This window comes from Leuresthes tenuis, unplaced genomic scaffold, assembly GCF_036924035.1.
Source record: "Leuresthes tenuis unplaced genomic scaffold, fLeuTen1.0.hap1 SCAF_21, whole genome shotgun sequence".
NCBI lineage: Eukaryota > Metazoa > Chordata > Actinopteri > Atheriniformes > Atherinopsidae > Leuresthes > Leuresthes tenuis.
Genome location: NW_027325375.1, coordinates 31,008,060 through 31,020,989, shown reverse-complemented (window position 1 = coordinate 31,020,989; position 12,930 = coordinate 31,008,060). Strand labels below are relative to the sequence as shown.

The window sequence follows — 12,930 nt, the reverse complement described above, 5'->3', positions numbered from 1 at the left end:
ATGAATAAATCTTAGCCGTTCCATTCAGCTCTTTGTAGCTAACATCAGGGACTTGGATCTGATGCTAAGGGCAGCCAGAGGAGCTCAATGAACAGAGGGGGGACGTGTTCTTTTAGGCTGATCCAAGACCAGACGCACCGCCTCGTTCTGGACAATCTGCAGAGGTTTCACAGGCTGGAGACCAGTTAGGAAACCAGTTAGGAAACCAGTTAGGAGACCAGTTAGGAGACCAGTTAGGAGAGCGTTGCTGTAGTGAAGGTGGGAGATGACCATGGCCTGCAGCAGGAGCTGGGGGGCATGTTGGGTCAGGTATGGTCTGATCTTTTTTATGTTCAGTAATGCAAAGCGGCACGAACGAGCAACCGAGGTAACGTGATCTTTGAAGGTTAGTTGGTCATCAATCATGACACCCAAGTTTCTAGCAACCTTTGATGGAGCGAGAGATTTACATGATTGAGTGTATTCTCATCTCTACAACAACGCCATTGAGACACTCTCCTCCTTTTCATCATAGCATGATGAAACAAGTCAACACAGCTAAACAGACTTTTTTTAAGTTCACCAACATATACTTATGTGTCAAAAACTGAAACCCGTTTTCCAGATGGTTCCAGGTCGTTTTTGATGCTCACAGAAGATCATTTCTTGGCTTTTTTTATTTAATTTTAAAACTTAATTTGCTAATTCAGGTCATGTGACCACAGGAAATTAAACAGATGTTTTTGTTTTGTTCAAGAATGAAATTTGAGTTGAAGTGATCAGTTCCAATGATTTTTCAGGGATACCCTTTGAGTTAGTTTCACCCGACACCAAAGTTTGTGTTTGTTGTCACTAGTTTAAATCATACAGTCCTATAATTAGGATAAATGTGTATTTACATTTATTTTTCTCGAGATATTCTAAACTTACATTTGAAGTCCTATTTTTGAAGTGGACTTTATTTGGAGGATGTCACTTCAACATCATATATGTTAGAAAAGGTCAAAATCTAACATGTATCCAGTCAATATTTGTTCAATTAAAGTATTCCTCTGTATTAATGAAGAAATTTAAGAAAAAGGAAAACTGTATTTCTGATCCCATGTCTGGGGTACTTAAATTCATCCTGTTTAGATAAAGAGTAAGTAATATTGTTTCATAGAAAATACAAATGGATATAAATGCAGAACCCAACGTATAAAATTGTAAAATTATGTGGAAATAATGCTTTGTAAGGAATTTCAGAAATGAATTCAATAAAACTGAATAAATCTTATTTATGAATCATTTGTCCACATGAATGACAACATTCTGCCTGACATACACAAAATGTCCAAAAAGGGATGATCTGAAAGGACTTGATCTTTATTAAAATATGATCAATAGAAGTAAAGACAGCAATGAAGACAAAGTATGATAAACACAGAGAAGGAGATAAATAAATATGTTGATAATGATGAACAGTTATCATTTTACTTATTAATAGTATAATAACAAATACAAAGAAAAGAAATTGCAAAGTTCAAACATTTCCTTCATTTTCCAAAAGATTAAAAATATCAAAACAACTATAATTAAACAAATCTTTTAAATAACATGTCTGAATAATGAGTGCATAAAGAAAATAAAAAAATGTTCCCTGACTTTTTCAATTATTTTCCTTTAAAACCTTTCAATAACATGTATATTGTTCAATTTTTCTATCAAATAAAGATGAAAGGGAAATTGTTTGTTGGTTTACTAGCAGAAAAAGATAAAAAGTCCAAGCAGCAGGTGGAGCACGCCCAGTCTGATGGAACATGCATTACTGGTAGTTGTTGTACTGGTGATTGGTGCAGCATTTGTGGGGATTGCTGCAGCAGCTGTTGTAGTGGTTGGAGCAGCTGTTGTTGTGGTTGGAGCAGCAGTTGTAGTGGTTGGAGCAGCTGTTGTAGTGGTTGGTGCTGCAGTTGTGGTGGTTGGTGCTGCAGTTGTGGTGGTTGGTGCAGCATTTGTGGTGGTTGGTGCAGCAGTTGTGGTGGTTGGAGCAGCAGTTGTAGTGGTTGGAGCAGCAGTTGTGGTGGTTGGTGCAGCATTTGTGGGGATTGCTGCAGCGGTTGTAGTGGTTGGAGCAGCAGTTGTGGTGGTTGGTGCAGCTGTTGTTGTGGTTGGAGCCGCAGTTGTTGTGGTTGGAGCAGCAGTTGTAGTTGTTGGTGCAGCAGTTGTGGTTGGTGCAGCTGTTGTTGTGGTTGGTGCAGCAGTTGTAGTTGTTGGTGCAGCAGTTGTGGTTGGTGCAGCGGTTGTAGTGGTTGGTGCAGCTGTTGTTGTTGTTGGTGCAGCAGTTGTTGTGGTTGGAGCCGCAGTTGTTGTGGTTGGAGCAGCAGTTGTAGTTGTTGGTGCAGCAGTTGTGGTTGGTGCAGCTGTTGTTGTGGTTGGTGCAGCAGTTGTTGTGGTTGGAGCAGCAGTTGTGGTTGGTGCAGCAGTTGTGGTTGGTGCAGCTGTTGTTGTGGTTGGTGCAGCAGTTGTTGTGGTTGGAGCAGCAGTTGTGGTTGGTGCAGCAGTTGTAGTTGTTGGTGCAGCAGTTGTAGTGGTTGGAGCCGCAGTTGTTGTGGTTGGAGCAGCAGTTGTAGTTGTTGGTGCCACAGTTGTAGTTGTTGGTGCAGCAGTTGTAGTTGTTGGTGCCACAGTTGTAGTTGTTGCTGCAGCTGTTGTTGTGGTTGGAGCAGCAGTTGTTGTGGTTGGAGCCGCAGTTGTAGATGTTGCTGCAGCTGTTGTTGTGGTTGGAGCAGCAGTTGTTGTGGTTGGAGCCGCAGTTGTAGTTGTTGGTGCAGCAGTTGTTGTGGTTGGAGCCGCAGTTGTAGTGGTTGGTGCAGCAGTTGTTGTGGTTGGAGCCGCAGTTGTAGTGGTTGGTGCAGCAGTTGTTGTGGTCGGTGCAGCAGTTGTTGTGGTCGGTGCAGCAGTTGTTGTTGGTGCTGCTGTTGTTGTAGTTGGTGCAGCTGTTGTTGTGGTTGGTGCAGCAGTTGTAGTTGTTGGTGCCGCAGTTGTAGTGGTTGGTGCCGCAGTTGTTGTGGTTGGTGCTGCAGTTGTTGTGGTTGGAGCCGCAGTTGTAGTTGTTGGTGCAGCTGTTGTTGTAGTTGGTGCAGCTGTTGTTGTGGCTGGTGCAGCAGTTGTAGTTGTTGGTGCCGCAGTTGTTGTGGTTGGTGCCGCAGTTGTAGTTGTTGGTGCCGCAGTTGTAGTTGTTGGTGCAGCAGTTGTTGTGGTTGGTGCCGCAGTTGTAGTTGTTGGTGCAGCTGTTGTAGTGGTTGGTGCAGCTGTTGTTGTGGTTGGAGCAGCAGTTGTAGTTGTTGGTGCCACAGTTGTAGTTGTTGGTGCAGCTGTTGTTGTGGTTGGAGCAGCAGTTGTTGTGGTTGGAGCCGCAGTTGTAGTGGTTGGTGCAGCAGTTGTTGTGGTTGGAGCCGCAGTTGTTGTGGTTGGAGCAGCTGTTGTAGTGGTTGGTGCAGCTGTTGTTGTGGTTGGAGCTGCAGTTGTTGTGGTTGGAGCAGCAGTTGTAGTTGTTGGTGCCACAGTTGTAGTTGTTGGTGCCGCAGTTGTTGTGGTTGGAGCAGCAGTTGTTGTGGTTGGAGCCGCAGTTGTAGTGGTTGGTGCAGCAGTTGTTGTGGTTGGAGCCGCAGTTGTTGTGGTTGGAGCAGCAATTGTAGTTGTTGGTGCCGCAGTTGTTGTGGTTGGAGCCGCAGTTGTAGTTGTTGGTGCCGCAGTTGTAGTTGTTGGTGCCGCAGTTGTAGTTGTTGGTGCAGCAGTTGTTGTGGTTGGTGCCGCAGTTGTAGTTGTTGGTGCTGCAGTTGTTGTGGTTGGAGCCGCAGTTGTAGTTGTTGGTGCAGCTGTTGTTGTGGTTGGTGCCGCAGTTGTAGTGGTTGGTGCCGCAGTTGTAGTTGTTGGTGCAGCAGTTGTTGTGGTTGGTGCCGCAGTTGTAGTTGTTGGTGCTGCAGTTGTTGTGGTTGGAGCCGCAGTTGTAGTGGTTGGTGCAGCTGTTGTTGTGGTTGGTGCCGCAGTTGTAGTGGTTGGTGCCGCAGTTGTAGTTGTTGGTGCCGCAGTTGTAGTGGTTGGTGCAGCAGTTGTTGTGGTTGGTGCTGCAGTTGTTGTGGTTGGAGCCGCAGTTGTAGTTGTTGGTGCAGCTGTTGTAGTGGTTGGTGCAGCTGTTGTTGTGGTTGGTGCCGCAGTTGTAGTTGTTGGTGCCGCAGCTGTAGTTGTTGGTGCAGCAGTTGTTGTGGTTGGTGCCGCAGTTGTAGTTGTTGGTGCTGCAGTTGTTGTGGTTGGTGCCGCAGTTGTAGTTGTTGGTGCAGCTGTTGTAGTGGTTGGTGCAGCTGTTGTTGTGGTTGGAGCAGCAGTTGTAGTGGTCGGTGCCGCAGTTGTAGTGGTTGGAGCAGCAGTTGTAGTTGTTGGTGCAGCAGTTGTAGTGGTTGGAGCAGCTGTTGTTGTGGTTGGAGCAGCAGTTGTAGTGGTCGGTGCCGCAGTTGTAGTTGTTGGTGCAGCTGTTGTAGTGGTTGGTGCAGCTGTTGTTGTGGTTGGAGCAGCAGTTGTAGTGGTCTGTGCCGCAGTTGTAGTTGTTGGTGCAGCTGTTGTAGTTGTTGGTGCCGCAGTTGTAGTTGTTGGTGCTGCAGTTGTTGTGGTTGGTGCCGCAGTTGTAGTTGTTGGTGCAGCTGTTGTAGTGGTTGGTGCAGCTGTTGTTGTGGTTGGAGCAGCAGTTGTAGTGGTCGGTGCCGCAGTTGTAGTTGTTGGTGCAGCTGTTGTAGTGGTTGGTGCAGCTGTTGTTGTGGTTGGAGCCGCAGTTGTAGTGGTTGGTGCTGCAGTTGTTGTGGTTGGAGCCGCAGTTGTAGTTGTTGGTGCAGCTGTTGTAGTTGTTGGTGCAGCTGTTGTAGTGGTTGGTGCAGCTATTGTTGTGGTTGGTGCCGCAGTTGTAGTGGTTGGTGCTGCAGTTGTTGTGGTTGGAGCCGCAGTTGTAGTTGTTGGTGCAGCTGTTGTAGTGGTTGGTGCAGCTGTTGTAGTGGTTGGTGCCGCAGTTGTAGTTGTTGGTGCAGCTGTTGTAGTGGTTGGTGCAGCTGTTGTTGTGGTTGGAGCAGCAGTTGTAGTGGTCGGTGCCGCAGTTGTAGTTGTTGGTGCAGCTGTTGTAGTGGTTGGTGCAGCTGTTGTTGTGGTTGGAGCAGCAGTTGTAGTGGTCGGTGCCGCAGTTGTAGTTGTTGGTGCCGCAGTTGTAGTTGTTGGTGCAGCTGTTGTAGTTGTTGGTGCAGCTGTTGTAGTGGTTGGTGCAGCTATTGTTGTGGTTGGTGCCGCAGTTGTAGTGGTTGGTGCTGCAGTTGTTGTGGTCGGTGCCGCAGTTGTAGTGGTTGGAGCAGCAGTTGTTGTGGTTGGTGCAGCTGTTGTAGTGGTTGGTGCCGCAGTTGTAGTGGTTGGTGCAGCTGTTGTTGTGGTTGGTGCAGCAGTTGTTGTGGTTGGTGCCGCAGTTGTAGTGGTTGGTGCCGCAGTTGTAGTTGTTGGTGCAGCTGTTGTAGTGGTTGGTGCAGCTGTTGTTGTGGTTGGTGCCGCAGTTGTAGTGGTTGGTGCCGCAGTTGTAGTTGTTGGTGCAGCTGTTGTAGTGGTTGGTGCAGCTGTTGTTGTGGTTGGTGCCGCAGTTGTAGTTGTTGGTGCCGCAGTTGTAGTTGTTGGTGCAGCTGTTGTAGTGGTTGGTGCAGCTGTTGTTGTGGTTGGTGCCGCAGTTGTAGTTGTTGGTGCCGCAGTTGTAGTTGTTGGTGCCGCAGTTGTAGTGGTTGGTGCCGCAGTTGTTGTGGTTGGAGCAGCAGTTGTAGTGGTTGGTGCAGCTGTTGTAGTGGTTGGTGCAGCTGTTGTTGTGGTTGGTGCAGCTGTTGTTGTGGTTGGTGCCGCAGTTGTAGTTGTTGGTGCCGCAGTTGTAGTTGTTGGTGCAGCAGTTGTAGTGGTTGGTGCCGCAGTTGTTGTGGTTGGAGCAGCAGTTGTAGTGGTTGGAGCAGCAGTTGTTGTTGTCACCTGACTGTTACACAAAGTGGTGGTACAGCAGGTCGGTCCACTGCTGATGGTACCAACATTTTCCATGAAAGGTAGAGTACCGAGACTGGTAGCTGCTGCACATGTGTTCTGAGTCACACAGCCCAGTGCTGGATATGTTGTGGATCCATTTGTTACTGAGGATTAAAAAGTAGAGTTTAAACATTCAAGTTATGTTTTTACAAAAAAATAAAAACAACACAAAGCTAGATCAGTGGGTATCGAACCCTTATCAGCTGCTGTGTTGAATTAGAAAATAACAAAACATCTGTCAGAACAGTCACCAGCTGTGCTGAGTATTACAGACCTAAAACAGGTTGAACTTTGTTTAAATTTGTAACTTGTTCGAGAATCTGTCATAAAATCTTCAAAGAAAGAGGATTGTTAAATAACTTTTCTTCACTTTTTGATTTAACAAAACTTTATCGGTGAAATTCGTCTGAAATGTTTTCAGGTGGGAACCAGATTCAAAGATTACATTTTTTAAAAACTTTTCCAGATGAAAACTCACCAGCTGCTTGGATGCAGTTGTCCTCCTCTCCTGAACACTGAATAGCAGCGCTGCATTGAGAGGTGGAAGGGTCACAAACAACACACTGCAGACTGTTAGCTGGCTGAGAAGAAGGGACTGAAACACAGAAGATCAGAACAGTTCATTTCTGGAGGAGAGACGTGTCAAACACCACAGAAAGAAGACAGAATATTGTTTCTTATCACTCTGATGTTTTCTGGTGGTCACAGAGCAGCTTACACCGAGTTTACTTACATGATAGACTTTGTGAGTTGCAGCTGTCTATGTTGTTGCAGCACTCAGCCGATGCTAATGCACTTGCAAACCCCAGGTTGACTGAAAATGTCTGACTGCCTGTGGCTGGACACTGGGAGGATGGAGCACAGTCCTTGAAGATTTGCTGTGCTGTAGATCCAGATGAAGTGGCTGCAGAGTCAAAGTGCAGTTTGTTAATGTTGATGGAAATCACACATAAACTCAGAGAACATTTACTGTCTTTAACTGGATCTTAAAGTAGGACATGAGGATGAAAATACCTGTAATGGCCGCTGTTATACACATTGTCTCTGTGCCACATGTCTTTGGTACTGTGGTTGAACACTGCTGATCTGCACAGGCCTCACAGACCAGGGCTCCAGCTGTAATCAAGAGAATAACAGTGTTTGGAAAAAATCATGTCACATCTTACATATATGTACATGTATATTTATATCTATGTACATATAAGTAGTGCTACTAGTCTTCCTATAAAGACTCGAAGTTCTCGAAGATTAAAAAGTTAAAATAAAACAATTCTTTAATCTAAGTCTTTACTTTCTGAATAAGCTGCTGTAAAAACGCTGTAAGTGGAGTTACCTGTGCTGGAGAGAGCCCAGAGGAGAGTCAGAGTAAGAATCAGCTTCATTGTGATGAGCAGGTGAGAACTGCTGGTCAGTGTTCCTGGATAATGATGCTGCACCTCCCGAGCAGCGCTACAATTTATACGCTGCACATGTGACCTCATTGACTGGGTGTTTTCTCATCCCGACCTTTCAGATACTCTCCTCCCTGTTCTATTGAACCACTGCCAGAATTTAACACACCTTAACACACCTTATATTCGTCAACATGTATTTATGTCAGATGATACACACAAACAACATATAAATAACTTGCATACTCCCGTCCATCCCTCCAGAACAGGTTTTTCAAACATTTTTCTCGCCCTTTTTCTCTTTCTTTCAGCCGCATTGTACATGATGAACTAGAAGTATTGATGACTCCACGTCAGAGTGACGCTCTTTAGATATTTCTGTGGCATTCCTACATCAGTCTTTAGACTTCTATAGATACATTTCTTCCTACCAAAACATGCTGAAAGCATCTGATTGTGTAAATTCTTATTCATATGAGAAAATGTCAAAAAGGGATTTCAGAATATTTTTGCTCTTCATTTTTTCCCTCGTCCTGTCCAGCTTTACTGCAGCAGAATTGTAATCTGAATACTTTTTATGCCAAACAGATTTACTTTGCCAAGGGAAGCTTTATAAATGCAAAGCTCCCCTTGATGCCCAGACACACAAACAAACAAAAACAAGCACAAGTAGTGGCAATCGCATACAACACAGCTGTGGATAGATGACCTGAAACCACAGAAAGGGCCAGAAGACCCAGGCCACCAGCAGCCCCCACGGAGCACAGATCCCGGGAAGCCCACCGCAGGGACAACCGCGCATTCACCCAGAAGACGGCAGAGGAATTCCCCGAAAAGAGTCCCCATAAGCATAGGGCAGAGGCCCCCCGGGAGCCAGGGGCAACACCCCACCGACCCCGCCAGGCCCCAGCCGCCCAGACATGGGCCGTGTACCAGACCCGGGCCCCGGGAGCCCGAGCGCCCACAACCCCCCGGCAGAGGCCCCACCCAATACCCGAGAGGGCCAAGAGCCCCAGACAAGTGCCCCGGGATCCAAGTCGGTGAATTTGCTAGTAGCGTGGGGAGGCAACGCCGCCCCCCCATCGGGAGAAGCACAAGCAGACCAGAGGACAGCAAGTCCCAGACCCAGGCCCAGAAGGTCATCACCACACACACTTGCACATCCCATACATCCACACATCCACACGTCCTCCCTCCCTCAACTCCGCTGGGGTGTGGCGCAGCGGGCACTCAGGGGGCCAGCAGCCCCCCAGCCACCACAGACCCCGAACCAGCAGAATAACTCATCCTCCTGGCCCCTCCCGCCCCGGGCAGCAACCAGGCAGCAGGGGTGTGGGAAGACCCCTCCCCTCACCCTTCTGGCTCTTCAATATTTTTTAATAGTGAGCGATTAAAACTGAGGGGCAGCCAACCTTGTAGAACTGGGAGCGCGGCCCTCTGGGCAGCCTACATCCCCAAAGAGCCCCGCCACTCAGTGCAAATACCCCCCAAGACCTAATGTGTGTGTGTGTGTGTGTTTGATGAGTAGTAGTCTAAGGTGTAATTAAAAGAGGAGAACTGCAGAGTGCAGTAAAGGGGACCACCTATGTGGCCCCATCCACGACACCCCACAGAAAACACACGCCCCAAAACCCTACATGTGTGAGTGTGTGCTGTGTACAGGAGCCAGAAGGGAGAGGGCTATGGGGATATAGACCTGGGGGAGAGAAGCTCCCCCGGAGAGGGCAGCCAGCGACTGGCTCCCCTGTTTCCTGGGACCTGCCACAGGGCAGGAGGGCCTGATGTCCACCAGGCTCGAGGGCCTGATGTCCACCAGGCTCCAGGGCCTGATGTCCACCAGGCTCGAGGCCTGCAGCGACCATATTAAGGGAGCTACGGTACTCCCAGATGGTCCAGGTTTCCCTCTTAGACCTGTTGCCTGTCCGACCCGACCTTGGATAAACGGAACAAAATGGATGGATTGATGGTCATATAAACTAAATTTGTATAAATTACAAGTAAAAGTTTCCATCTTTTTGCTGTTATTGTTTTGAAGTTTTTAGTAAAGACCCTGTAAGCGGAGTAGGTGAGAACTGCGTATGAGCTATCCAGGATTATGATAATGCACCTCCTGAGTAGTACTAAATGTTCGATCCAGCACAATTTATGTTTATTTTTATGTTTCTGTATTTATCAGACGCTTTTATCCAAAGCGACTTACAATTGAAGATATAACAGCTTTATAAAAAGCTAACAATAAACTACATAGAAGGAACCCAGGAGTCCGACTCTGTCAGAGGTGACAGAGTAGAGATAGGGTGCAGGCATAGAAAGAAGTGCAGAAAGATAAAGGGCAGAGATAGAGGGGGTAGGGAAGTACAAGGTAAGTGCTGGGATAGGAGATGCTCTCTGAAGAGCTGGGTTTTCAGGAGCTTCTTGAAGATAGACAGGGACGCCCCTGTTCTGGTAGCGCTCGGTAGGTCATTCCACCATCGTGGGACGACACATGAACAGAGTTTGGATTGTCTTAGGCGTGGTGTAGGAGCTGCTAGACGACAATCCTGGGACCAACGGAGGGACCCAGTTGGGACAGAAGCCTTTGCAAGAGCATTCAAGTAGATGGAGCCGTTCCATTAAGCTCTTTGTAGCTAACATCAGGGACTTGGATCTGATGCGGGCGGCTAAGGGCAGCCAGAGGAGCTCAATGAACAGAGGGGGGACGTGTTCTTTTAGGCTGATACAAGACCAGACGCACCGCCTCGTTCTGGACAATCTGCAGAGGTTTCACAGGCTGGAGACCAGTTAGGAGACCAGTTAGGAGACCATTTAGGAGAGCGTTGCAGGAGTCAAGGTGGGAGATGACCATGGCCTGAACCAGGAGCTGGGGGGCATGTTGGGTCAGGTATGGTCTGATCTTTCTTATGTTTAGTAATGCAAAGCGGCACGAACGAGTAACCGAGGTAACGGGATCCTTGAAGGTTAGTTGGTCATCAATCATGACACCCAAGTTTCTAGCAACCTTTGATGGAGCGAGAGATTTACCTGATTGAGTGTATTCTCATCTCTACAACATCGCCATTGAGACACTCTCCTCCTTTTCATCATAGCATGATGAAACAAGTCAACACAGCTAAACAGACTTTTTTTAAGTTCACCAACATATACTTATGTGTCAAAAACTGAAACCCGCTTTCCAGATGGTTCCAGGTCGTTTTTGATGCTCACAGAAAATCATTTCTTGCCTGTTTTTATTTTATTTTAAAACTTAATTTGCTAATTCAGGTCATGTGACCACAGAAAATTAAACAGATGTTTTTGTTTTGTTCAAGAATGAAATTTGAGTTGAAGTGATCAGTTCCAATGATTTTTCAGGGATACCCTTTGAGTTAGTTTCACCCGACACCAAAGTTTGTGTTTGTCGTCACTAGTTTTAATCATGCAGTCCTATAATTAGGATAAATGTGTATTTACATTTCTTTTTCTCGAGATATTCTAAACTTACATTTGAAGTCATATTTTTGAAGTGGACTTTATTTGGAGGATGTCACTTCAACATCATATGTGTTAGAAAAGGTCAAAATCTAACATGTATCCAGTCAATATTTGTTCAATTAAAGTATTCCTCTGTATTAATGAAGAAATTTAAGAAAAAGGAAAACTGTATTTCTAATCCCATGGCTGGGATACTTAAATTCATCCTGTTTAGATAAAGAGTAAGTAATATTGTTTTATAGAAAATACAAATGGAAATAAATGCAGAACCCAACGTATAAAATTGTAAAATTATGTGGAAATAATGCTTTATAAGGAATTTCAGAAATGAATTCAATAAAACTGAATAAATCTTAGTTATGAATAATTTGTCCACATGAATGACAACATTCTGCCTGACATACACAAAATGTCCAAAAAGGGATGATCTGAAAGGACTTGATCTTTATTAAAATATGATCAATAGAAGTAAAGACAGCAATGAAGACAAAGTATGATAAACACAGAGAAGGAGATAAATAAATAAATAAATATGTTGATAATGATAACAGTTATAATTTTACTTATTAGTAGTATAATAATAAATACAAAGAAAAGAAATTGAAAAGTTCAAACATTTCCTTCATTTTCCAAAAGATTAAAAATATCAAAACAACTATAATTAAACAAATATTCCAAATAACATTTCTGAATAATGAGTGCATAAAGAAAATAAAAAAATGTTCCCTGACTTTTTCAATTATTTTCCTTTAAAACCTTTTAATAACATGTATATTGTTCAATTTTTCTATCAAATAAAGATGAAAGGGAAATTGTTTGTTGGTTTACTAGCAGAAAAAGATAAAAAGTCCAAGCAGCAGGTGGAGCACGCCCAGTCTGATGGAACATGCATTACTGGTAGTTGTTGTACTGGTGATTGGTGCAGCATTTGTGGGGATTGCTGCAGCAGTTGTTGTGGTCGGTGCAGCAGTTGTAGTGGTTGGTGCAGCAGTTGTAGTGGTTGGTGCAGCAGTTGTAGTGGTTGGTGCAGCAGTTGTGGTGGTTGGTGCAGCATTTGTGGGGATTGCTGCAGCAGCAGTTGTACTGGTTGGAGCAGCAGTTGTGGTGGTTGGAGCAGCAGTTGTGGTGGTTGGAGCAGCAGTTGTAGTGGTTGGAGCAGCAGTTGTGGGGATTGCTGCAGCAGTTGTAGTGGTTGGAGCAGCAGTTGTAGTGGTAGGAGCAGCAGTTGTGGTGGTAGGAGCAGCAGTTGTGGTGGTTGGTGCAGCAGTTGTGGTGGTTGGCGCAGCAGTTGTAGTGGTTGGAGCAGCTGTTGTTGTGGTTGGTGCTGCAGCAGTTGTGGTGGTTGGTGCAGTGCTAGTGGTGGTTGGTGCAGCATTTGTGGTGGTTGGTGCAGCTGTTGTGGTGGTTGTTGCAGCAGTTGTTGTGGTCGGTGCAGCAGTTGTAGTGGTTGGTGCAGCTGTTGTAGTGGTTGGAGCTGCAGTTGTAGTGGTAGGAGCAGCAGTTGTGGTGGTAGGAGCAGCAGTTGTGGTGGTTGGTGCAGCAGTTGTGGGGATTGCTGCAGCAGTTGTAGTGGTTGGAGCAGCTGTTGTTGTGGTTGGTGTTGCAGCAGTTGTGGTGGTTGGTGCAGTGCTAGTGGTGGTTGGTGCAGCATTTGTGGTGGTTGGTGCAGCTGTTGTGGTGGTTGTTGCAGCAGTTGTTGTGGTAGGTGCAGCAGTTTTAGTGGTTGGTGCAGCTGTTGTAGTGGTTAGTGCAGCTGTTGTAGTGGTCGGTGCAGCAGTTGTAGTGGTTGGAGCAGCACTTGTAGTGGTTGGAGCCACAGTTGTAGTTGTTGTTGCAGCTGTTGTTGTGGTTGGAGCAGCTGTTGTTGTGGTTGGTGCAGCAGTTGTTGTGGTTGGAGCAGCTGTTGTTGTGGTTGGAGCAGCAGTTGTAGTTGTTGTTGCAGCTGTTGTTGTGGTTGGAGCAGCTGTTGTTGTGGTTGGAGCAGCAGTTGTAGTTGTTGGTGCAGCTGTTGTAGTGGTTGGAG

General features: G+C 46.0%; 1 protein-coding gene across 1 annotated transcript in view; it reads right to left on the bottom strand.

Moving 5' to 3' along the window:
• Positions 1–1,783: 1,783 nt before the first annotated feature.
• LOC140279323 (uncharacterized) overlaps positions 1,784–12,930 on the bottom strand; it is an 85,610-nt gene continuing 74,463 nt past the window's right edge. Inside the window, exons 36-41 of the mRNA XM_072374439.1 lie at positions 7,379–7,508; positions 7,060–7,161; positions 6,779–6,949; positions 6,524–6,640; positions 5,935–6,149; positions 1,784–1,801 (exon numbers count right to left, since the gene is read on the bottom strand). Of these exons, the coding sequence (XP_072230540.1) occupies positions 1,784–1,801; positions 5,935–6,149; positions 6,524–6,640; positions 6,779–6,949; positions 7,060–7,161; positions 7,379–7,508 (753 nt within the window). The remainder of the gene's footprint in view (positions 1,802–5,934; positions 6,150–6,523; positions 6,641–6,778; positions 6,950–7,059; positions 7,162–7,378; positions 7,509–12,930) is intronic.